The sequence below is a fragment of the Taudactylus pleione genome, unplaced genomic scaffold, assembly GCF_031769625.1.
Source record: "Taudactylus pleione unplaced genomic scaffold, aTauple2 ptg001800l, whole genome shotgun sequence".
Taxonomy (NCBI): Eukaryota; Metazoa; Chordata; class Amphibia; order Anura; family Myobatrachidae; genus Taudactylus; species Taudactylus pleione.
The window spans coordinates 1193598-1221319 of NW_028286197.1; the positions used below are offsets into that span (position 1 = coordinate 1193598).

General features: G+C 44.2%; 1 protein-coding gene across 7 annotated transcripts in view; it reads left to right on the plus strand.

Annotated features, from left to right (window-relative positions):
* Positions 1-27722, plus strand: part of LOC148436343 (cadherin EGF LAG seven-pass G-type receptor 2-like) — a 383494-nt gene that overhangs the window by 126984 nt on the left and 228788 nt on the right. For all 7 annotated transcript variants that reach the window (XM_088465025.1, XM_088465024.1, XM_088465023.1 and 4 more), the window contains exons 10-11: positions 7385-7551; positions 12493-12672. In XM_088465025.1, the coding sequence (XP_088321151.1) occupies positions 7385-7551; positions 12493-12672 (347 nt within the window). The remainder of the gene's footprint in view (positions 1-7384; positions 7552-12492; positions 12673-27722) is intronic.

Genomic DNA, 27722 nt, shown 5'->3' on the forward strand with positions numbered 1-27722 from the left:
TAAGACTCTATTTATCCCCACTAAACTCCACAGAATGTGTTCAAAACTCGGCTGGCACCACTGTAACACAGAAGGTACCATCATGCATATCTTCTGGGACTGCTCTATTCTGCGCCCCTTCTAGGAGGACGTATACACTCTTATTAAAGATGTTTTGGCTCTTACTCTCTCCCCAGATCCAACACTGGCTCTACTTATATATACTTATATATATATCTTCGCAGTACCTGAAATGGAACCTATGTCCTTGGAAATATGTTGATATTAACCAGGACTACTATCGCTCAGAATTTAAAGTCCCCTCCCTATTAGTAAAGTAATTTCAAAAACGAATTTCCACTTTGAAATGAAAATCCTGGAGGTTCCATATTCTTCCCCTATAATGAAGTGGTAGCAATGGCACTTGTATGTTACGGAGGGCAGAGGAGTCCCCACAATGTGTCCAGATGTGAGATGCCTCCCTTCCTCTTTTAATCTGAACGAATCCCCTGAGGTTGGGCCCGACCTGTAAAATACTGTTGCTGTTCTCTATGTACATTTGCTGGTATTCTCTTTTGCCTAAATGTATCCGCACACCCTCACAAATTTATTGTGTTTTGCCCACCCCCTCCCACGTCCTTCTTCCTTTTATTTTCTGAACCCCATTTTATTTGCATAACTCAATAAAAATGTAATATTAAAAAACAAAAAAGACACAGGCACCTTGAAAAAGACCTTTATTTTAATAAAGATTATTCAAGCCCAATGTTAGTTTATTTCTCACGTATATCCAAGGTGGTGGATGGTTGCTCTTATACAGTATCATTCAGGCTTGCAATCCACTTGGCAAAAACAACCAAATCACATAATGCAACACTGTCCCTCCAAGGAGCCACACTGAGATGAAAGGCCCTGTCACGCTTGGCTTAATCTAATCCCCTACGGAGGGAATGGAAGCTGAGGTTCCTGGAGGAGAGCGAAGCCGGAGGTGTGGGGCCTGAATATAGGATCTCCTCATCCACAGAATCAGACGTTGACGAGACCTGTCCAAAGGCGCTGAGTCTAACCAACTGAGAGGTGTTCACCAGTGACCCTTCCAAGCGGGATATGGGTATTTCGCTGCACCCAGCTGGCAGGTCGTGGCCCTTTGGATAGGTGTCTGAAACTGAGGGAATAGAAACCAAACAAACAATGGCCCGAGGACTGTACTTCTACCAGAAGTACCAGGATACTAGCACAGATCTAAACTGGCAAGTGCTTGAGGCACTATCACTGTGACCTGAAGACAGGGTATGTGACGCACAGGTGCGTCGGACGAAGGTACTAGTAATGCCCACCGGCTGGGTAACGGGACACCCAGTTGCGTCAGAAGATGGTATTAGTGTTGCACTCCGGTGAGGTATGCGGACGCGCTATTGCGTCGGATGGTGGCATCTGTCTTGCACACAGGCGAGATGTTAAACGCACTGCTGCACAAAGGTTAACACTAGTAGTGCACACAGGCAAGATGTTTAAGATACTCTGTGGCTCGATTTGTTGGCACTTGTATCGCTCACAGGAAGTATGGTTCAGACACGCTGTGGCTCGAGGTGTTAGCACTGGATTCAAAAGGAGGTCGCATATGGAACCTGGAACGGGGTATCAGCAATACACACAGTAGCGACAGCGTTGCACAGGCAACTTCCTGCTGTCCGGAGACAGGCTGTAGCAGGTCATTGGTGGACAGTGCCAGCTGACCCCCACAATGCTACCATTGGGTAAAGGGTAGTCAGGTGATGCAGACTAACATGGACGGCCACAGCAGTAACCGGCACAGCGCAAATTACGGAGGTCCACATACTAGGTATAATACTCAGTACGTACTCGCCGTTGCACCTGACGTCTGATCACCCAAGGGACATGGGGAAGGCGGCGCTGTGGTGAGTGACGGCCGATCCTAGGTCACAACGTGACAGGCTCTATGCCTGTACGTCTAAATAAACAGTGGCCTCACTCTGATTGGTCAGAGCGTGAGAAATTCTACTCTGGTTTGTCATAAGTAGCTAAGCAAAAGTTTTATCTGCAGTGTACTACATTTAATACAATGAATGTTTCCCCTGGATTTGTGTGACTAATGAATGGGTAAATGGTTGTGGGATGTGTTTTTGTACAATAAAACAATTTATCACAAGGTTTTTATTTAAAATTGTTAGCAATTGTAGTTCTTATATCGCCATCATACCCAAGCAGTTTATACCTTTCTAACCTTTAACCTCCAATGGCAGAAGTGTCAGGAGGGGCCCTTACAGCATTGCACTATTTTTTCAAAGGAAATTCAGTCCCATTCTGAACAGGCCAGTGCTGGGTGAAATTATGACAGGGGATCCCATGCTATTATACTGCCACCAGCCCAGCCTTCCATAGCCTGGTGCTGCTATCCATGTTTCAGGGAGGAAGAGGGCCACAGATGGTGTTAGTTTGCCAGACATTGCCACTACTGGTCCAGGCTATCAGCACTGCTGCTTCCATCACTTTCGCGGGTTGGTTAGATGTCATTGTTTAAAAAAAAAAATTTTTTTAATAAATACTAGCAAGGCTCGTGCTGATAATCATCAACTGCAGGTGTCTTGCACCAGGTTTTGTGAACCTGCCACCATAGGAGCCGGAACGATGAGGGGGCAACATGGCGACTCCCTCCCAAAAAAACATTTGGGAGGCGCCAGTATATGTACTGGCCAGGATAATAGGGAGCAGGGTTACCATGGGACCGGGTACGGAGATATTGCCCTTTCCAGCTGCTCCTTCCTCCCCACAGGCCTTCTCTGCTTTTTCCACCTATATCCGACTCCTAAGATGGCTAGTAACTGTGGGCTGGCCCCACCTATGGTACCAGCCCTACACCTTTCTCCCCTCTTCCCCCACAGCTCCCCCTTCATACTTTCTCCCTCCTTGGACCCAAACGCCACTCCCTTTGCGGTAATCCCGGCCCCCCGAGTCACAACCAACCCCCCTTCTTTCCTTTGCGCCACATATACCGTATAATGGAGTTTGGTACACATATGGTGTTATCATGTTAAAAGTCACAATAGTAAAGTTTGTAATCAAGATTTTAATATTGATCTTATGATTGAACGCGTACATGAATAAAGCTCAACAGAGCATAAAACACATTATGATCTCACACTCCCGGCATTGTTTGCAAACCTCCCAGTTCACAGAGCGCCAGAGTCTCTCGCAGTTGTAGTGGTTTAAGTCTTCTTGTTTGCTTACAATGGACAGTATCATCAACCCAGAACACGTGTACGTGTTAAATCATAAGGTCAATATTAATATTATTACGGACTTCACTATTGTGCGCCCCTTCTTCATATAGGGGTGCCAAATTGAAATTATATTTTGGCCCCTCAACTTAAAAAGATTGAGGTACCCCTGCTTTCAACAAATATGCTTCCTAAGAAGCATATCTTCTACTGCATCCCCTCTTTATATACAAGTGACCCTTACAGTACAGATGTTTCCTCATAAATCTGAGCCGCTAGGTCCTGCGCTACTCTGCTAGTGTCAGTCGTCTTTTTTGCCATAAATGCATCTGTCACAATAAACCAGCATTTCATTTGCGACACTTATACAGTCAGGTGCATAAATATTGGAACATTGACAGTATTTTCATATTTTGGCCTCTATTCACCACCACAATGGCTTTGAAATGAAACACACAAGATGTGCTTTAACTGCAGACTTTCAGATTTAATTTGAGGGTAATTACATCCAAATCAGGTGAACAGGGTAGGAAATACAATGGTTTCTTTATGAGCCTCCCACTTTTTAAGGGGCCAAAAGTAATGGGACTATCAACTCAAAAGCTATTTCATGGACAGGTGTGAGCTATTCCCTCATTATTTCATTATCAATTAAGCCGGTAAAAGGTCTGGAGTTGATTCTAGGTGTGACATTTGCATTTGGAATCAGTAGCTGTCGACTCTCAATATGAGATCCAAAGAGCTGTCACTATCAGTGAACCAAGCCATCATTAGGCTGAAAAATCAAAACAAACCCATCAGAGAGATAGCAAAAACATTAGGTGTGGCCAAATCAACTGTTTGGAACATTCTTAAAAAGAAAGAACGCACCGGAGAGCTCAGCAACACCAAAAGACCCAGAAGACCACGGAAAACAACTGTGGTGGATGACAGAAGAATTATTTCCTTGGTGAAGAAAAACCTCTTCACAAGTTGGCCAAATCAAGAACTCTCTCCAGGAGGTAGGTGTATATGTGTCAACAATCAAGAGAAGACTTCACAAGAGTGAATATAGAGGGTTCACCACAAGATGTAAACCATTGGTGAGCCACAAAAACAGGAAGACCAGATTAGAGTTTGCCAAACAACATCTAAAAAAGCCATTATAGTTCTGGAACAACATCCTTTTGACAGATGAGACAAAGATCAACTTGTACCCGAGTGATGGGAAGAGAAGAGTATGGAGAAGGAAAGGAACTGCTCATGATCCAAAACATACCACCTCATCAGTGAAGCATGGTGGTGGTAGTGTGATGGCGTGGGCATGTATGGCTGCCAATGGAACTGGTTCCCTTGTATTTATTGATGATGTGACTGCTGACAAAAGCAGCAGAATGAATTCTGAAGTGTTTCGGGCAATATTATATGCTCATATTCAGTCAAATGCTTCAGAAATCATTGGACGATGCTTCACAGTACAGATGGACAATGACCCGAAGCATACTGCAAAAGCAACCAAAGAGTTTTTTAAAGCTAAAAAGTGGAATGTTATGCAATGGCCAAGTCAATCCCCTGACCTGAATCCGATTGAGCATGCATTTCACTTGATGAAGACAAAACTGAAGGGAAAATGCCCCAAGAACAAGCAGGAACTGAAGACATTTGCAGTAGAGGCCTGGCAGAGCATCACCAGGGATCAAACCCAGCGTCTGGTGATGTCTATGCGTTCCAGACTTCAGGCTGTAATTGCCTGCAAAGGATTTGCAACAAAGTATTAAAAAGTGAAAGTTAGATTTAGGTTTAGATTGTTTAGTTTGTCCCATTACTTTTGGCCTCTTAAAAAGTGGGAGGCACATATAGAAACCGTTGTAATTCCTACACCGTTCACCTGATTTGGATGTAATTACCCTCAAATTAAATCTGAAAGTCTGCAGTTAAAGCACATCTTGTTTGTTTCATTTCAAAGCCATTGTTGTGGTGAATAGAGGCCAAAATATGAAAATTCTGTCAATGTCCCAATATTTATGGACCTGACTGTATATCTGTGTTCACCTTAGTCTGTACATAAAGCACAACGGAACTCGTAATGAAAACAAATCTGCGGTAGCTACATTGTAGCACTTCATATACAGATTCAGAGACTCAATATCTCTTTTCCACCAAAATCCCGGGTCCATCCTAGGACACTGAACACGGGTTTTAAGCATGCTGGATCCGGAATATTGCCGGGGCTTTCCTCTGCTGGCGCTTGGAGATTACATCATCTCAAATCACCAATAAATGCGGCTCTCTCTATGCTGTGAACGGGACCCGGGTCGGATGACCCCGGGATACCTGCTTTCACGGAGCCTTAAAACCCCGCTCGAGACCCAGGAAGAAATGCTGGGTTAGTCGACCAGGATTTTTTCCAAGTAGCCTTCTGCATAAGAATAAATGCTTCTTTTTTTTTTATTTAAATGGCAATATGAAAAATTAAAAAAAAAAAAAAATTACTTGAGCCCTGTTGGGAGCTATCGTGTTGTTAGACAGTGAAAGTTCCCATAAGCAGGACCTTTCATGTTATATCTGCATTTATTTTACCTACTTTGTATGTCCCCACTTTATGTATGCTCTGCCTTCTCTACTGTCTGCAGCACTTTTCCATCTTCAAATAAAATTAGGAGTAAACTCAGGGCCGGGGTTGCGTGAGTGATACCCATTCCCAGGGCACAAGTCTGTGGGGGTGGCACCATTGCTGCCCCTTTGGCACTTGTATTTGATTTGCAAGTAGGATGGTGTTAGATTTATACTACTAATATACAGGTAATATTTTTTAAAAACTGCAATTAAAGGTTTTTGGCCATGTTGGTGGGCATATATCACAATGTATCTGGTGTTAGGAAGGTCTCCACAATGATCCTGAAATTGGAATCAGATTTTCTCCATCTACCTGGTTCTTGAGAGAGTTTCTGCAATGTGTCTGGAATCTTGAGATGATTGGGTCTACAATTGGTCTACTGACTTTCTCCACTTAACAAGAATGCCAGTTATCTTCATTTCAGTGCTTGTAATGTGTAGTAAAGAATATTGAAATCATTATTTTATGTATCAGCCCATACATTCATACTTTGTATACTTAAGGGTCAATCCAATTAGGTGTGAATTGCGAGTAGCGAGTTTATTTCATGAAACTCACAGACCTCGCACGAATGTGCACTCCCGAGAATTCTCCAACCCAATTAAAAATGCCTAATCGCGGTTCTCGCAGCTGAGGTTTACAAATTGACTGCCAAATGCGATGTGAGAGATGTGCATGAAAAAGTGGGGAGACTATCCTGGAGCCCCCCAAATTGTTTATTTTGTTAGCAGGACCATATAGAAGGCTGTTTGTGGGCATAAGGAAGGTACTGAAGGTTTTTAAATGGTGTCAGATGGCTGATTTGTGCTTTTATTTTAAAACATGCCAAAAAATTATAAAAAGCTAATATTTTTCATTTAATCTCAATACGAATTAAACGAAAAATGCAAAAAAAAGTAGGAAAAAATTTGATTTTTTTGGGTGCTTTGAGGGCACTGAAATATTGTAAAAAAAAAATGATGAAAAAAACAATAATTTTCCAATAAAAAATACTTTCATTAAATTTGGGCTGCCTAAACTAAAGAAAAAGTTGACTTTGGGATAATTTGAGGCCATTTTTAACCCCAAAAAATGGCATGTAATTATTGGACTAATTAAGCTAATTGGAAACTTCCAATTGCCTAATTAGTCATTAGAGGGGTGTCCAACGTGTTCAGCGAGGTGTTCCAACATTTTAATCTTAAAATACAAATTTTCCTTTCCATTTCTCACTCTCAGAAAGGTGCGAATGGAAAAATGCAAATTCACTCTGGTTTAGTGCGAGTTGCAAATTCGAAGAGAGAACAGCAACTCACACCTCGCAATTCACACCTAATTGGATTGACCCCTTAGTGATTCGCTGGGTTTCCCTTTTGTTTACGTTGTTAGCATGTTTTTTGTTGTTTTTGCTGTTTTATCATCCATGTTTATCAACACATGAAATGTTGTTTTTTTGGAATGGATAAACATTCAACTACAGTGTGAAATCTAATGAATTTGTATGTCTTCTGGAAACCTACTACATACTGCCAACATTCATCCGGTGATGTCAATTTATATTTCCACACTCATAAATGATTTTGTGTTCCAGATATGCTGTCTCCCTTTCATTTTCTGGGTAATGGTGCAGTATTGTGGAAAAGCCTGTTGTTACATCTGATTGTCCCTTGGCACCTGAGCCTCATGCTTCGCACACGGCAGTCAGATGCTATTTTACTGCAGGCGGAAGGTGATATGAATTGTTCAGTCACACTGCAGGTAACTTTTGTAGTGTATTTGCATCTTTTATTGCATTGCAAGCATGTTTTGAAAAGAGAATTTAAACACCATAACAAATTCAGTATATTTGGAGCAAGAGTTTCCCATACAACCTGTTTGGAGGAAAAAAAATCTCTGCATCATGTCAGACATACAGCATAAAAATAAGGTATGCCTAGACCATTTTCTCAATTCCACAGTACTTACTATGATCATTTCAAATAAAACAATGATAAATTGTGAACCGACTGAATTCGTGTATGGCTCATATTGTAAGGAGCTGCAAATTAAACAACGTGGAAGCACTTGCCCTAATAGCCTGCATCATTTTGACTTAAAAGTTCCCTTTATATGTGTATATATATATATATATATATATATATATATACACACTGTGTGTATATATACAGAGCAATGCTGCGGCACTCACGGGTCTTGTAATGCAAGAATGACTCCAACACAGGGACGTTCATCCCTGTGTTGGAGTCATTCTTGCATTACAGGACCCGTGTTTGCCGCAGTGTTGCCCTGTATATACTAAGTACTTCATACTTCTGATGGCACCTGGGCAGGTTTAAAGTGTGTGTGGAGTGCTTGCCATTTTTTCGTTTTATATATATATATATATATATATTATACTGTGTGTGCATGTGTGTATATATGTATGTGTGTATGTGTATATATCGATCAGAGCAGGAAGCTCCCTGGGGCTTGCGGTTGCCGAGACCCAACCTTAGGGTCCCGTCACATGCCCCGATGGTCGCGATGGTGATCACCATCGCGACCATCAACCTGGTCGATTGCTAAGCTGTGGGTGGTAACCCACAGCTTAGCTAGAGATCATTAGGCCGCACTAAAAAAAAAAGAAGCGGCCGTCCTCATTCAGAGAGAGCGATCGCTTCTTGCGACCGCCTCTGAATGAGGGCCAGTGTTTCTCATACTCTGTACTCAAGGCACCCTATCAATACAGATTTTAACGATATCAGTGCTTGAGCACAGATGCTTAGATCAAATCAAGTAAAGTGTGTCAGGCATGGATATACTTAAAATGTGGACTGTTTAGGGTGCCTTGTGGACCAAATTTGGAAAACTCTGACATAAGATATTCATGGTGAAATATATCTTGAAAGCATACTGTTTTGCACATTAACTGCTTAGTGGTCTGTTTATTATTGGTGGTTTAGTGTGTTCGCAGCGATACAGTGCTAATTTTACCTGCAATGTTTTATAGAGGCTCTGAGAGGTTGTGCTGGCTGTCTATCCCTCACCCGCAGACAGCATAATCGCTGCCAGCGAATATTTCCAATAATATGTGCATAGTGCAGAAATTGGCTTCACAAGTCCCCCATTTCTGTGTATTAGGGCACTGAAGGATATATATGTGATTTCTCTACAGTAGTCCTCTTGTTAAATAAAAGGAAACTATGATATCCTGTTTCTTTGACAAAAAAAGGGGTGATCACTGCTTGATAATTAGAAACCTTAATATGTTGGCAATAAACAAAAACATCATTATATACAGATGTGTCCTTACGTGTCTTTGCTGCAGTCATGCCAAAAAGCCCCTCTCAACGTGCCAGGTCCCATGAGAGTCTGCAAGCATCGGGCATCTTTTCTGCATCTTTTTTTGCCGAAAAGGCCTTTTTTCATTGTAAGTTGCATTGTGCTTCATATACAGACTCGGGATGGGCACGGGATCCGTCATTCAGACAGGGTTAGCATACAGACACTTTGTCAGCTGGTATCCTAACCCTTGCCCTCTCCCTACCCTAACCCTCTCTCCCCAGTGCCTAACCCAAATCCTCCCCCCATGTGCCTAAACCTAACCACCCCCTCCCCACACTCTAAACCTAACCCTCCTCCCCTTAGTGCTTAACCCTAACCCTCCCCCTAGTTTAGGGGTAGCCAACCTCTGTCCTCGTGAGCTACCAACAGTTCACGTTTTCCAGACCACCTAGCAGGTGCACAGGTGTATTCATTACTAACTAACACATTTGAAAAGATCCACAGGTGGAGCTAATTATATCACTTGTGATTCTGTGAGAAGACTTGCAAAACATGCACCGTTGGTAGCTCTTGAGGACCAGGGTTGGCTACCACTGCCCTAGTGCCTAACCCTCCCCCCAACCCCGCTACTTACCTTCGGGAGTCTGGCGGTCGGGATGCCGTCGCCGGGTTTCTGTCATGTCGGGATTCCGGCGCCGGCATTCTGACTGCCGGAATCCCCTTCGTCGGCAATTTAACTGCGTCCCACAGACTCGGGTGCACACAGATAACTGTCACAAATCAAATTAATCAGCACTGTCTGCTGGTGCATCCTAGTCGCATCTCATTGTGATTTGGACGCCTTCTACCCACCCCCATAAATTTTCCAAACATCACATGTATAATTGGGACTTACATGCACCAAGCAGTAAGCCCTATGTGCATCACTGTCCAATCCTATGGGTGGGCAGGTACACTGCTTTAATCATGAAGGTCCAGAGCAGCTGCTATCTCAATCCCAGTATTCACACTGTGAGATCTGGCTGCTCCCTCTGTCCAAGCTCCAACTAGACACTGTGACAGATGGCTCCCCCATCCCAGCTCCACCTCCATAGCTCTCTGTAAAAGGTGGCGGCGTGCAACGTCATTAGAATACACCCACGCCACCTGATTAACAGTTGCATACAGCACTGCAACCAGGCCCTGCCCTTTACGTGAACTACGCAGCTGTGTAGAGCGCCAGCCAGCAGAGGGCGCTGTAGCGCCACAGTCCTTCCCGCACCCTAGCGCCACCGCCACACTCCTCCTCCTCTCCCCACCCCCCCAGCGCCGCCACCGCCACACTCACCCCACACCCCCGGCGCCGCCACTGCCACACTCCCCCCACCCCCCCCGGCTGCGACAACCGGAGCTCACTCCTGAGCCTCGGTTCCACCCCACGGGCACTATGGGAGAGACGTCATGACGTCTCTCCCATAGTTCCGATGAGCGGCGGACGTAGGATCGGGGCTAAAGGTAAGTATTATTATTTTTTTTTGTGTGGGCGTGGCACACTAACGAGGCATTACTACTGGGGCACACTAACGGGGGCATTACTACTGGGGGCACACTAACGGGGGTATTACTACTGGGGGCAAACTAACAGGTTTTTACTACTGGGGGCACACTAACGGGGAATTACTACTGGGGGCACACTAACAGGTGCATTACTACTGGGGGCACACTTAGTAGGGGCATTACTACTAGGGGCACACTAATGGGGGCATCACTACTGGGGGTACACTAATTGGGGCATTACTACTGGGGGCACACTAATGAGGCATTACTACTGGGGGCACACTAACGGGGCATTACTACTGGGGGTACACTAACAGGGGGCATTACTACTGGGGGCATACTAACAGGGGGCATTACTACTGGGGGCACACTAACAGGGGGCATACTAACAGGGGCCATTACTACTGGGGGCATACTAACAGGGGCCATTACTACTGGGGGCACACTAACGGGGGCATTACTACTGGGGGCACACTAACGGGGGCATTACTACTGGGGGCACACTAACGGGGGCATTACTACTGTGGGCACACTAAACAGGGGGCGTTACTATTGGGGACACACTAACGGGCATTACTACTGGGGGCACACTTAGGAGGGGGCATTACTACTGGAGGCACACTAACAGGGGCTTTACTACTGAGGGCACACTAATATGGGCATTACTACTGGGGGCACACTAATAGGGGGCATTACTACTGGGGGCAGACTAACAGAGGGCGTTACTACTGGGGGCTCACTGACAGGGGACCACTACTGGGGACACTATATAAAGGGCAATACTGGGGGTACTGCATAGGGGGGGGAACTACAACTTGGGCCACTATTTAAAGGGCACTGCATAAGGGGTACCACTATTGGGGGCACCTCATGGGGGGGACTATACTGGGGGCACCACTACTGGGAGCACTGCATAGGAGGATCACTACTGGGGGCACTACTGGAGACCAGCATAAGGGGGACCTATCCTGGGGCACAAGGGGCACTATATAGGGAGGGCCACTACAGGGGGCACTGCATAGGGAAGACTACTTCTGTGGGCACTATATAAGGGGCACTACTGGGGGACTGCATAAGGGGGACCACTCCTGGGGCACAAGGGGTACTGCATAGGCAGAACAACTACTGGGGGCACTGTATAAGAGGCACTGCATAGGGGGGTATCACTACTGGGGCCCTGCAGTAGGGCGACCACTGCTGGGGCAATGTATAAGGGGCACTACTTGGGGCCTGCATAAGAGGGACCACTACTGGGGAACATTGCCTACTGGGGGTACTGTATAAGGGGCACTACTGGGGGGACTGCACTAAGGTGCATATGGAATGGAAAGCACTGTTCCCAGAGTGACGAGAAAGGGGTGTGTGTCGTGATTATGGGTTTTTCCATGAGACCACGGCCCCTTAATTTGTTTGGGCACACGCAACAATATGCCCGTGGGCGCCAAAAAATATTCTCGCTTACCAAAAAATTGGGGCTAGGGCTGGCCCTGACTGCAACTATCCTTGTCGGCGCCCTCTATCCCTGGCTGGCACTTGGAGCTCCATCCGATCCTCCCTCGCTACGTCCCTGACCATTGCCACTGGTGTAATGCATGTTAGGTACAGCAAATTCTAGTAATGCTAATAATTTTAAATTAAACATGTTATTCCATTATGTAGTGGTGGCAGGTCTGCTTTCCTATGCTGTATGTTATTTAATGCTTAAAAAAATTTTGTAGAAAATTTTATTAGTAGGTTGTCCAGGGTGCATTTTAGGTATAGTGGTATATATTTGTATTTTTTATTGTCTTCTATAATAATATCCTCTGCCATTGTATAACATTCTCCACAACATGGACCACCTTTTGTGTTGCTCTGTAGGTTCTAATTATCTTGTCATTTTAACTTTCTGATTTTCAGATGAGCGAGGGTTCTCTCATCTTTTCTCTGCGTGGCCCCTCGAGCATCCAGGCCTCCTTGAACCTTCCACATGTAAAATTAAATGACGGAATTTGGCATCACATAACTATAGAGCTGCAAAATAATCCTAAAGTGCCTGGAACCCATCTTCTCCTTCAGATAGACTATGGACAGGAAAAGGTATCATATTTTTACAGCATCTTTTAACTTTCAAAACATATTGGAGTGGTTCACTTAGAATTAATTTAAGTAACAAAGCTTAAGGGCCAGGTGCAAATAGCCATGGTAATTTACCTTGTGAGGAAAAGGGTGGTAGCCTCGGGCTTTTACGCTTAAGCCTATTTAACTATAGCCCCTTTTCCTCACGCGATAAAATCATGGGTAACGCGTACTAACCCATTGGATCTGGGTAAGTACCTGGAGCTATGGGTTAACGTGTTTGCGGCAGCCGAGGTAATGGCACTTATCACAGATTTCTGTTCGAGCCTTCCTCAGGCTCGAACAGAAATCTGTTTTAAGTGTAGGGTGTAATTGAATAGCCCTGGCAGTGCAATTATCCTGCTGTTAATTAATGCAGCTAATTGCTTCCGGCTCTAAGTTTTTCCGGGGCAGTAGGACTAAGAGAAGAATAAATAAATATAGTGTGTACTTTACAAAGATATACAATTATTTGAAGACAAATGGAAATTACTCACCCTTCCAATATCTATTTTAGGCAATTAAGGTCCTTGCTGGTGGAGTATCTTCGGCGCTGAGAAGGGTAGCTTTAGATCAAAACATTATTGTGACACTTCTGCTATGCAAAACTAGTCCCTTACTCTCCATAAATTGGAGCCTAGCAATTTAGGACTGTTAAAGGTAGTGTCAGACACCCCCTTACCCAAACATGAAATATGGGCAAAAGATAACCCAACAAAAATAGATAAACAATAATCAAATGATTTATTAGTTAGATTAATGGCATTATAATCAAACTCAGTATTGTCTTGGATAAACTAAATTTAAATATAACAATTGTTTTCACTATTGTAGACAACAATGGTTAAATAAAATAATAAAAAATACAAATATAAAAATAATTGAAAAACTCGTTCTAAGGGGTAAATTTACTAAGATTCGAGTCTGATCAATTTTTTTGTTTTTAAACTCTATTTGCTCTGGTGATTTTCCTGTATTTAAACTCTCAAATTTACTAAGAAGTGAGTTTAGCTGGAAGTGAGTTGGCCGATTGTGAAGCAGATCGAAATTTCTCCCTCGAGTAGCAAGTTTAGATGAGATTACTCATCCGAGAATGCAGTGTTTTCTCTCTGCAAAACTCTCCCGAGCAAGCAGCCTGCACTTGTATGTTGTACCTGTAAAAAACGGGTTAAATGTAAAAAAAATTACGTAGGGTCCCCCCAAAAAGACACAACCAGCCCCGGACTGCTCAGCCAGTCCTGGTTCCTAAAATTACGAGGAACAAAACGTGTGGGGTTCCATCGTAATTTTTTAACCAGTCCTGGTTTTAAATGTAGGGGGGGGTAAATGCATAGGGGTCCCCCTATACTTAAAACTAGCACTGGACAGTGGGGGTACGGGTGCCGGCCATCTGCTGGCACTTGTAGTTCCACAAGTGCCAAAGGGCAGGCATGCTGGCGCCTGTAGCTCCACTGTAAATTACAATAGTTTGGAACTATATACCACATTATTACTCCCGTACCCACCGCTCCATTGGTGTGGGGAAGAGCCCCAGGGCTTCAGCCTAAGCCTGTGATTTCAGGAGAGGGGGAACCCCTTCTTGGGGGAGTCCCCACCTCCCCTGAGATCCCCGACTTGGGCTAAACTGCTTGGGGTGCGAATGCTTTGGCCCTGGAGACCTGGTGATAGGGTCTCCTGGCTGTGGCATTACACCCTGGTCAGTTTGGGTCCGGTGCTGGTTTTAAATATAGGGGGACCCTTACGCATTCCCCCCCCCCCCCTATATTTAAAACCAGGACTGGCCCTGCAGCTAGGTGCTGGTTCCTAAATTACAGTGGAACCCTACACTTTCTTTTCCCCGTATTTCAGGAACCAGGACTGGCTGAGCAGTCCGGGGCTGGTTATGCTTTTGGGGGTGGACCCTACGTAATTTTTTTTTCTAAAAACAGTTTCAATTAGGTACACATGCAGAAACATACACAAATCACACTGATCTGTGTATGTTTCTGTAAAACTCGCAGCTCAAGAGGTGGAGTGTTTGAAACTTCAATTTCTCTGCGATTTTGCTACAATCTCACCCAAGATTGTAATCTCAATTCTTAAGGTGCGTACACACGGTACGATAAAAATGCACGATCATATCTTTATCATTCATATCGTGCATTTTTCTGTGCCTCCAACCCACCAGTGACCTGCGATGCGTGGGCCGTATGGACGATAAAGATATCGTCCATCGACCATGCATGCAGGTCAACCTGGTCAATATCGACCAGGTTGCTATAGGGAACCACGATCGTTGATCGCGGGTCGTTAGCCGTCGTAGGTGGTTTGGATGTGTGCTGGATGATCGATATCTATCATCCAGCACACCCGGGAGATCGTTTAATGGTATCGTTATTGTTGACGAACGTCCCGTGTCTACACACTATTAGTAAAATCCTGAGTTGCATCTTTCTCTTGAAAAGTACTTCAGAGTTTGGCCGATGGTGAGTTGATTCGAGTTTGCAATCTCACCCGAGTTTTTCAGTAAAAATTATAACTTTCTCCCAAACTCACCCGAGTTTGTTTTAAGTAAAAAGAGATGAAAAACATGCCTAAAGTCACCCGAGATTGCAATCTCGACCAAACTCGAATCTTAAGCTGGGCATCCACTATACCATTTTCTGTCAGATATCTGTCCAATTTGGCTGATTGAAATGAAAACCTGGTAATGTATGGGAGCAAATGACCGTCGATCATATGGTTTTAAACACTGAAAAAAGGACAAAATAAATTGTTCAAATTGGTTAAATTTGTGTGTTTTAACCAATTTGTCTGAACAACCATTTTTGGCTATTTTCCAGTGTTTGTGAGTAAATGGATGATTGCATTTGCTACCATACATTTCCAGGTTTTCATTCCAACCAGCCAGATTGGACAGATATCTGACAGAAAATTGTATAGTGGATGCCCAGCTTTAGTAAATTTACCCCTAAGAATTAATAATTATACCAAACAAAAAGGATAAAGGTATGCACCATTCAGTACAATCAGAAAAAAAACCTGAATATTTTTAAAGTGATGATGGTTCATATTTATTTTTGTCATTCCCTCCCTATGTACAGTACACACACACACACCATTTTCCACAGCTAGAAAATCCAAATTTTTTATAATTGTTGGTAATCTGATCACTGTAGTTGTATTTAGTAACCCAATTATTTGTTGCATCCTCTAATTCACACACTGAAAATACATTTAATCCTCCCACTCAGGTTCGTTCCATTTTCCCAAATTTCTTGCTAGAGCTCCTATGTGAACTTTCTTCAATGCATTCTTCTTATTCCCTACTGCTGATTACTTTGCCACATACTTTAAGGGCAAAAGATACACCATCTTCTACAAAATCTATCATCAGACCCATCTATGCTCACCCATCCTCTCCTCCTCTCATCTTGCCACCCTTTGGTTCTTCATTTCTGTTATTGAGACAGATCCTTCTTTTCCTCTTCTCCTCTCTTCATGATCTCTCAACGCTCTGTTCATGGCCCTCTGCTATATGCCTTGCCACCACTCCTGGTGAACTCCGAGTCCTACACTAATTTTGCCTCCGCTAACACTTCTATGCAAATGACACCCAAATCTACTTCACCTTCTTTCATAATCTGCACGCCTACCTGCCTCTCTGCCTTCTCGACCTAAAACATTGCATATAGGTTTCTAGAATCCTCTTCTGTTTGAGGTATTTATTAATTTATGATTCATTTTAATATTGTAGGTGAATACTCATCAGAGGCATTGGTGACCTGTAGACAAATTCACATGTACCGTACTTCACAACAGCATGGGGGGTTGTTAATGTGCATTCAATGCAATAGACAGAGATTTCCAAACTCCACCATTACAGTCCAGGTTTTAAGGATATGCATGCTTCAGCACAGGTGACTTAATTAGCACATCTGGGTTCAAGCATGGATATCCTTAATACCTGGACTATAAGGGTGGAGTTTGGGAACCTTTTGCTGTTGTATATCCTACACAGTTCCAGCAAGGTGAATACAGCCTACAGTATTGGAGGATGCCACTAGGGGCAATACTTGGTCCGCCATCTGTGTAAAGGTGCGTACACACGGGACGATCGTCATCTATGAACGATATCGATCATCCAGCACTCCACCAACCCGCTAATGACCTGTGATCGCGGGTCCTTATAGTAACCTGGTCGATATCGACCAGGTTGACCTGCTTGCACGGTCGATGGACAATCTCTTTATCGTCCATATGTGCCCGTGCATCGCATGTCTTTGTTGGGTTGGAGGCACTGAAAAATGCACGATATGAACGATAACAATATGATCGATATCGTTCATATCGTGCATTTTTATTGTACTGTGTGTACGCACCTTAAGACTTCTGGCTTGCTACTTGTCTCTTCATTATCAGATTTTTCAAAAAGAGCTTAAATCACCTAGCTTGGTGTAAAAGCTTCACTCCCGCAAAGTTTTAGAGAGCATTTTTCAGTCACTCTTTTTATATCCTGAACTATTTTTAAAGTGCTTAATGGCTACACCATGACAATCTCTTTCCACATACCAATTTTTACTTTAGAAACAAAAACCATCAGTAATAGAATATATCAAATATTCACGCTTGAGGGATTTACAAACTATTTGGAAAATGTTATAGAATTGCGTAAAGATTATAATTATAATATTTGCACTAATTAAAATTATTTGCCCTACAGTTGTTATGAACAATTTACATATTAGGCTGTTTTGTATTTACCCCTTATGTTTTGTGAGTATGTTATCATTGTTACTTGCTGGTTTATTTTTTATGACTTTATTTATGTAACAATCTGCAAACAACAAATTGAGGTACTCTACAGTTTACAAAGACAAACATACAAAAATAAGAAACTAGAAGTACTACATATTACGTTAAACTACAACTCAAATACATCATACAGATAATAATTATGAAGTACGCGTATATAGGTAGGTGTATAAAGGTATCATTAACATATAACTTTTACAGATTATAGGAAAACTGGGAAGAAAAAAAAAATGGCAAAACGGGGGAGAAGGGAAAGGGCAAGGGGAACAATTAGAGCATATACGATATATTAAATAAAGATAAATACACACATTCCAAGGTATTAAAGTCATAGTCAACAAATCATGCAGGATACCTAGGTAACAAATTAGTGGGAGAAGTAGTGTTCCCCCGAGACGAAGGAAGTAGTATAGAAATGATGCCATGAGCTCCATTTAATCAATGGAGAAGAGGTGGAACACTTAAAACCAATAGTCTCCATCTCAAAACTACGCTGAGTACTCAGGCTCAGGCCTCTTCCATTTTAAAGCTAATGCCACTCACATAGCTATGAAGATATTACCAATTACATATTTACTATAGGATGGGACAGAGGGCCTGATTCCGAGATTTACGCTAATGCAATCGTAACTCCAATCTCTTACAGATTGCAGTTTCTAAAATACGCTAATTCCTTCCAAAGTTTGACTGAGCATAGGGATGCCCATTGCTGCCTTCTCGTACCTTGAAAAAGAAATCATTCCAGCGCATCACCTGTAGACAAAATGTGTGAAGACTCACATATTTTAAAATCGATTTTATTGTGGTGAAAAATATAGAAATAGATTAGAAAAGATTATCCGGATAAAGTAAGTTCATAGCTATTAGAAGGGCACAGTCGTGCCCTTATATTAAGGCTGCATCTAAAAAAACGGATTTCTCTATAGAGAATTCCAGAGGGGGGCAGGGTGTTCAAGGGGCTACACCGTATGGCCAGGTAGAACTGTCACTGGATGCTGCATGCCAAATTTCATAGCATAAACATAAAAAATGAGGACATGGGAGTAATCTAAGGCTCCAACTGTCACTTTTTTCTGACATTCTCAATTAGGACAACTTTTCTGCTATAGTCTATGGGGTTTTTTTGGGAAGGCAAAACTCAGGGTAGGGGTGGAATTTAGACTTGGGGTTTGTTTTATTAGGTAGCTATTGTGCCAGGGTACGTGCTTTTGGGGTTCAGGTAAATTAGAAAGTTACAGTTTTTAAACTATTACCTTAAGAATGCACCATTATAGAGATTGGACTTTTCAACTTGTTGTGCAGCCGCCATATGAGCCTCCAGCAGGTGTAATAACTATGGCTTCACTTGGGTGCAGCAAGATGGCCGTCTTTTGTGGGCGGTAGCGGGGGCCGGGGGCAGGAAGCCGGCGTTTGCTGTGGCCGGGATGCGACGGAGAGGGGATAGGGGTTAGCGGGCATTAGCTGCGGCCGGGGACGGTAGCGGTCGTTGGCGGCAGTGTGGGCGGCGGTAGTGCAAGCGTTAGGACCCGGGGTCCTCTAAGGATACTACTACCCGAATGACAGCTCCGCTGTGGGATTTTAGTCCAGAAATCCCGGTGCGGAGCGCTCATTGGCTGAGAGAGGCGAGCCTTCCGCCTCTCAGCCAATGAGCGGTTCTCACCATTTAATTCAATGGTGAGAACCGAGCGCGCCCTTTTCAAAAATGGCGCCTCAGCACCATTTTTGAAATTCAAGATGGCCACCAAGAGCCAATCACGGCTCGCAACGTCATCGCCCCAGCCCCTCGGCTGGCTTAAATACAGCCAGCGCGAGTTGCCGTGCATTCAGTCGGTGGCGGGGAGGCAGCAGAGAAGAGCTGCCGAAGACGGAAGACGCCGCGGAAGCCCTGGATGGGCGGCGGCAGCACACAAAAGAACTTAATGGCTGTCGCGCTCCAGGTGAAGATGTCATAGAAGTCCTGGGGGAGCGGCAGCCAAGTAAAAGATCTTACTGCTGCCGCTCCTTCAGGTGAAGGTCCTGCTAAATAAAATATTTTAAAAAACGGTGTCTGTCTGTTTTATTTTAATATTTCTTTTGCAGGGGTACTATAGGTACCAGCAGGCCCTTAGTGCCAAGCCTGTTGGTACTTGTGGTTCTCCAAGTGCCAGTATGCGGGGGATGCCTGCTGGGATCTGTAGTACTACTGCAAAAGACAATATTTATATACTCATATGCACCACACAACACAAATCAACCCAGCACTCACCGCCCAGGGGTGCTGGGGATAGCCCTGGGCTATCAGACTGGGCCTGGGGTGCCCCAGAGGGGGGGTCCCCTTTAATGGGTGGTCCGCAACTCCCCAGGGATCCCCGGCCTGGGTTGACTAGCAGTCAGGGGTGATGCTTCGGCTGGGAGACCCGGTGAAAAGGCTTCCCTGGTTGTGGCATCACCCCTCTGCTAGAAGGGATCCGGTGCTGGTTCCGGGAAATACGGGGGGACCTTACGCATCTTTTCCCCCTGTATTCCCAGAACCAGGACCGGCTCAGAGCCCTGTGCTGGTTGCGCTAAATACGGGGGACCCCTACGTCATTTGTCCCCCGTATTTTGGCAACCAGGACTGGTTCTGAAAAGCCTGGTGCTGGTTGTGCTTAATATGGGGGACCCCTACGTAGTTTGTCCCCTGTATTTAGCACAACCAGCAATGGGGCTCCATTGCCCGCTGCTGGCTGTTTTCTGGGGGGAGTGGGGCTACGCTTTTTTTTTTTTTTACACACTCAGTTTTTAACATAGATGTGTAGATCTCACTGCTGCATTCGTGCATCTGTGACATTGATTTGAGCCCTCTGTCACCCATTGATGCCCCATTTGCACTGCACCACTGCCACTGCTCTGCACCACCGCTGCTACCACTACCCCACACGCCTACAGCCATCTCGCACTCTGCACCTCCCAAACCAACCTCCTGTGTGCTGTCCCCTCTTCCACCTGCGTTAGTGTACCATTTTGTTGCCCTTCTCCCCTGCAGGTGGCCCGGTTTGCTCATCCAAACCCTGATAGTTAATACATTTTAAAAAAGCTATGAAATTCCATAGATGAAAAACCTTATGGTTTCACATGTCCCAGTAAAGCTGCTTAGACATGATCTGAAAATTTACAAAAACTATTGATTTCTGCCACTCAAACTTCAAAAAGCAATGAAATTATGATCATTAAGGCTGATGCCTTAATGGACGTGTTCCTTGCGCAATACAGATATGGTATGCCATCACACCCTGTAGTTAACTGCAGATTCAGCACTCATAGAATGAGATTGCTGTCACTCACAAAATGGTGGAGCTGCTAATTCACAGAATTGTGCGCTCACTGCCAACAAATAAATTTAACCAATTTGAACAATTTTGTTTGTCCTTTTTTCAGTGTTTAAAACCATATTGACTGGTATTTGCTCCCATACATTACCAGGTTTTCATTCCAACCAGCCAGATTGGACAGATATCTGACAGAAAATTGTATAGTGGATGGCCAGCTTAAAGGTTCACATACTTTTGCCACTGTCAGATATGTGATACTGGATAATATTCCTCAAAAAAACAAAATGAGCACGTCTAATGTTTTCTGTCTCATTTGTTTGATTTGGTTCTCTTTATCTACTTTTAGTACTGAGGTAGTTTTAGGCCAAATTTCAGCAGAAATATAGAAAATTATGAAGTGTTCACAAACATTCAAGCACCACTCTGTGTGTATATATAATATGAGATGGCTATATATGCGTAAATATTGGCATTGTGTAAATCTCAAAATCAGGCCCAGAGAGAGGAATATAATGCAAGAGGACTATTTCAGAGAGATGAGGAAGGGGACACAGAAGTGACCTGGGAAATTAAATCAAAGATTTCGAGCCACATGGCTAGAGTGATTGGGCAAAATCAAAAATTTAAAGAATCAGTCCAAATATTATGTAATTTATCTGGGGTGTGGTATAGTCTATGGACAAATTTGAACATCATTTCAGAATGATTAATACATTTAGACATTTTCAAAATATTTGATAACAGGGAGAGCCACTCATCGTCCGTTAAAGAGATCTTCTTCGCATTGTGATTGTATAGATAACTTATTATACTCTATGGTTCTGTACCAAATTGTAATACCCTTGTGGGACTGGGAAGAAAGTTTGAAAAGTATATAAGGAAGAGGGTAATGGTAGAATGGGAAAAATATCCATTGACAGATTATTCATAAAACTCTTTAGTGGGTATAGAAAACTGCTCTTGAATCTGAAGGAACAACTTAAAATGATGGATATCATATACATTTTGATCCATGACTATTGATTATGCCATGTGTGTAAATTAAGGTTAGGGATCAGTTTAGAGACTGCCAAGAGAGAAATATTAGCAGAGGGTAGTGAAAAGTCACCATATAATTTAAGCAATTTATCCCATATAATTTAAACAGTTAGATTGACTTTTCATACTCTCAGATTAAAAGTATGTGTGGAGTTAGTCCATAACAGATCCTGTAAACGAAAAGGGTTACAGGCATTCCTTTTTATTTCTACCCAGTGTTTTGGTGAGTAGGGGGAGAACCAGTCTTTCAATTGGTCTAATAAACTGGTGTGCTGGTACATTTCTAGTTTAGTAGCAACAAGGTCACCTCTAGTTTTGGAGAAAAACATTTGAACTAGGGATGTGCAGGCTCGGGTTAGTTTGAATTTTCCCTCCAAGTTCGGATTTTTCCCGCCAAAAATCGGGTCTCGGAAAGAGGCAAAACGTCATCTTTCATGGACAAACATCATCATTCCTGGACCTGCACATCCCTAATTTGAACCCAAGATAACTTAGAGCTGGGTACACACCTGAAAGATATATCTGCAGATGCTGATTGTTCATACACACTGACCAACCATCACTGCCATCTAAAGATATTGTATATCTGTTGTGAAATGGGCCAAATCTTCCTGCAATTTGCATTATGGGCTGGCCTTCTAAAGAGCACACAGGATAAGGAAATAGGGGAGCAGGGAAAGAGAAAAAAAGGCCTAATACACATACACCTAACACTTCTGTCCCTGCTACCCCTGACACATACACCTGGCACTCCAGTTCCTGCTCCCCTAAATATGGGTACACAGTAGATGACTTGCAAACAATGTGATATTGCTAACGATTTCCCTGGAACTCCCAGACATGCGATCTCATGCATACTCACTGTGCAATCTTACCAACGACCAAACAATATATTGTGCCTCGTTAACTATTTCCAAATTGTTAGATCATTAAAGATATATTGTTTGCTTGCCAAAACAACTGACGATCATCTTAAAGATTTCTGCCCAAATTTAATTAATGGGCTGTTCTATGACACAGATGCATGCACAGATCAGAGAGATCCCATGCTTGCTTCTGTATCTAAAAAGCTTGTAAAGTGATAAAATAAAAATTACATGGGGTCCTCCCCTAAAAGCACAATCAGCCAGGACTTTTTAGAGCCAGTCCTGGCTGTGTAAATACAAGGGACAAAAGACATAGGGGTCTCCTGTATTTTGCACAACCAGCACTGGGCTCAGTGAGCCGGTCCTGGTTTTGAAAATACAGAGACAAAATGAATATAGGGGTCTCCCTGTATTTTCCATAACCAGCACCGGACTCTTTCTAGTGGGGGTGTAACTTCACAGTCAAGGGAACCCTTTCACTGGGTCCCCCGCCAAAGCATTACACCTGACCACTAGTCAGCCAAGGCCGGGGATCCCTGGGTAGTCTCCAGGGCTCCCCAGGCCTGGACTGATAGCCCGGGGCTATCCCCGGCACCCCTGGCCGGTGGGTGCCGGGTTGATAGTGTAGTTGTGTTGTGTAAAAGATAGATGTACTAATATTGCCTTTGGCTGGAGAACTACAGGTCCCAGCAAGCCTCCCCCGCATGCTGGTATTGGAGAACCACAAGTACCAGCATGCGGGGCATTAAGGACTGTCTGGGACCTGAAGTTCACCTACAAAATAATTATGAAAATAAACACAAGACACCCACACCATGACCGTACAATTTTATTAAAACATACATTCACACTCACATTCACAAATACTCACCTAGAATCCCTGTAGAAATTCACATCCCCTGTTTAAAAAAGAAAAAAGTCCATACTAACCTATTCCTAGTGTAGATCACATCCTCTTTGGTCGATGTAGGCATCCAACGTCGTCTTAAAACAAAAAAGCGCTAAATCCCAACCCACGAACATAAGTGCTGCCCTCTAAGGACGGTACTTCCCGAATGACCGCTTATCCACAGCATTTCTCTTAGAAATGCCTGGGCTGAGCGTTCACTGGCTGAGAGAGGCGAGCCTCCACCTCTCTCAGCCAATGAATGTTTCCCACTAAAGATGACTTCAATCAGCATGCACTGCTTGTCTGACTGCAGATCACAGGATCCCCTCACACACTATGTAAGAGAGTGAATAAAACCCCAAAGTAAATTGAAAGACAAAAAACCCAAATGCCTCCATAAAAGAACACACTTCACGTAATTAAGGCACAGGTAACCATAAGAGGATCAGTAGTGGTCCCGCCTGTGCAGTGCCCCCAGTATAGTCCACCCCATGAGGTGCCCCCAATAGTGGTACCCCTTATGCAGTGCCCTTTAAATAGTGGCCCAAGTTGTAGTTCCCCCCCTATGCAGTACCCCCAGTATTGCCCTTTATATAGTGCCCCCAGTAGTGGTTCCCTGTAAGTGCGCCCCCAGTAGTAATGCCCCCTGTTAGTGTGCCCCCAGTAGTAACACCCCCTGTTAGTGTGCCCCAGTAGTAATGCCCCCGTTAGTGTGCCCTCAGTAGTAATGCCCATTAGTGTGCCCCCAGTAGTAATGCCCGTTAGTGTGCCCCCAGTAGTAATGCCCCCTATTAGTGTGTCCCCAGTAGTAATGCCCCCGTTAGTGTGCCCCCAGTAGTAATGCCCCCGTTAGTGTGCCCCCAGGTGTTATGCCCCGTTAGTATGCCCCCAGTATAATGCCCCCGTTAGTGTGCCCCCAGTATTAATGCCCCGTTAGTGTGCCCCCAGTAGTAATACACCTGCACACCCCTCCCCAAGTAACAGCTGACAACGGCATACCCCTTCCCCCCTCCCCAAGCCGCAGCTCACACAGTGGCACCCTCTCCCCCACCCCAAGTCACAGCTCACACAGTGGCACCTGCACACAACTCCCCCTCTCCCCAAGTCGCAGCTCACACAGTGGCACCCACATACCCCTCTCCAAGTCACAGCTGACAGTGGCACACCTCTCCCCAAGTCACAGCTCTGACAGCAGCACACCCCTACCCAAGTTACAGCTCACACAGTGGCACCCGCACTCACCCCCCTCCCCAAGTCACAGTTCACACTGTCGCAGCCTCCCCTCCCCCCCTCCCCAAGTCACAGCTGTACATACGGCGGAGGTTTGCTGGGGCGGGGCACCAGGACGGCGGCTAGTGGTTAACGCGGGTGCTGTGCTGGGAGAGGGGCGAAGGGTGCTGTGCTGAGAGAGGGGTGATGGTTGCTGTGATCTGTACTGTGCTGAGTGAGGGGTGCCGTGCTGGGATAAGGGTGCTGGGTGAGAGGTACTGTGCTGTTATCTGTGCTATCTGAGGGGTGCTATGCTTTGGAGAGTGGTGCTGTGCTGTGTGATGGACGCTGTAATGGGTGCTGTGCTGGGTGAGTTGTGCTGGGAGTGCAGCACAATGGGGGAAGGGCCACAGCAAGTGAGACCACACCCCTTCCGTGAGGCCACATCCCTTTTCAGGATCAGGGGGGGACCACTCAAAATCTTGCCTAGAGAATTAATTTGGCTAGGACCGGCTCTGCCCCACACCCTTCCCCAGGTCAAGGGCGACTCCCGCTGTCAGGGGGCAGAGCACGAACTTGTGGCTCCTGCACGTCATTCACTGCTCCCGCTGGTCTGGACTCCTACTGTCTTACTATGCCTCCCACCTACTCCACAGGTCCCATCTCACGCTGGCCAGGGCTCCCGTTGACGGCTTCCTCCAGGCTTCCCGACATCTGCCCCTCCTCCAACATTGCCCCGGCTCCCCCTGCCTGTAATTACTCACCTGACAAAGCTCCGGTGGACCAGGCCAAAACTCCTGTCCCACGCCGACGCACGCTGCAGTACAGAAGCTGCTTCTGCTCCCACACGGACTGGCCCAACCTATCGCACGGCGCAGGGTCGGCCATACACACACAACAATGCACCAATATATCTGCAGATATATTGGGCATCGGCTGTGCAGCAGAGCCAACGCGATATGTCTGTGAACGACATCGTTCCACCCACAAGATCTCATTCAGTAGTTCATCCACAATTTGGTAAGAGTAATAAACTGAGTAGTGATTGGTAGTTACAGGTCACAGTGTCCTGTAAATTTGCTGGAATTTGTATTCCAAGGTAATGCATGTAGTTGCACGTTTGATCAATGTTATATGCTAGAGCTTCTGATTTAGAAGTATTCAGTTTTATAGTATGAGACTGCAGAGTTAAAGAGATCTCGGGGCTCGTGACAAACGGGTGGAGTATAAAAGATCGACAGTCAATAGATTGACACCAAATGGTTGACATGCAAAAGGTCGACAAGGACAAATGGTCGACAGTGCAGAAGGTTGACAGGTTTAAAAGGTCGACAGGTTCAAATGGTCGGCACACAAATGGTCTACAAAATGTATTTTTTTTTTTACTTAATCCTAACCCTCCCTCTAGTGCCTAACCCTAACTGTCCCCTCTGGCAACCTAACCCATGTCCTCCTCCAAGTGCCTAACACGAACTTTAAAAATTTTGAAAAACCATAAAAAATTTCAACAATTATGTGTTGACCATTTGTATGTTGACTTTTTACCCTGTCGACATTCCGAACTGTCGACCTATTGCTTGCCGACCATTTGGAGTCAAACTATTAACTGCCGATCTTTTCATTGTCGATCTTCCATCCGGATACCAAGACGAACAGTAGGACATCATCAGCAAAAGAACAAATTTTGTGATGGGCACCAACAGGAACACCAATGAAAATAGCAGATCTGATTATTTCGGCCAGTGGTTCCATAAGGTGAATATTAATGGGGATAAGGAACACCATTAGAAATGGCAAAGCTTTTGGGAAGGAACACATTACTAATAGATATGGGCAAAGGGATTATCATATAGTGTAAGGATTGCTTTTAATAAGAGGCCACTAATGCCATACCTAGCCAGGACTTTAGATATACTGTATAGATAGTGTTCACTCTAGCTCTCGCGGCAGGCAGAGGGTGCCCGAAAAGGGGGCGTGACCATTGAAAAGGGGGCGTGTCTATAAGACGCATCCCCTTTTCGTCACTCTTGAGGGCGTGCCCGGCACTTACGGACACGTCGGGCAGCCCCCAAGCCCTGCAGACAGGGAGAATAGATATGGTGATATCCATGCTAAAGCACAGATGGTTTAATCAAAATAACTGAGGTACTAATTAAGTTGCCTGTGCTCAAGTATGGCTATCTTTAAAACCTGGACTGTTAGTGTGCCTTGAGGACCGTGGTTGGTAACCCCTGCTCTAGACCCTGGGTTCCTAATTCGCCATAAAGTTAGCCATGGAAAAATCTAAAATAAAATAACTTGAACAGTGAAGAAAAAAATAAATACCCCGTTGTGTATATGTTCGAATGAAGGAGAAAAAAAGTGTGTTGAAGGGGAGGTTCATATCAGAAACACACAAAACCCCTAAATTTGAAATGAACAATATAGAAGTCATCAGCGAAAAACAAACATTGAAAGAAATAACTGAAGGCAAAACATCAAATAATGTGAACACCAAGAACTAAAAGTGAAAATATTCACTACCAGACTAAATATAAGTAACTGATTTGGACAGGAAGAACCAAAAAAAACTATTATTATTTGAAACACACTATCATGTAAAAAAATAGAGTGAAACATATGAGCTATAGTGCTTATCAGAGACACTGCTGAGTAAAAACATTAAACTTTGAAACATTAGTAATTACAGAAAATGAGGAACAAACTTGCATACAGTCACCTCTGCCATTAATGAAACAAGCACCATTGAAATATTAGACAAAAAAAAAAATATTCAAAAGGAGAAATAAAACAGCTTATGCAATAAAAGCATAAGAAGGGGCCAACTGGAATAAAAGCTAAATAAAAAACATAGTATAGCACATTAGATAATTCAGGTTATAGTATAGGACCATTCCTGACGGTTCCAAATTTTCAGGATGGTATGATCTTTTTCCGGGTCATATA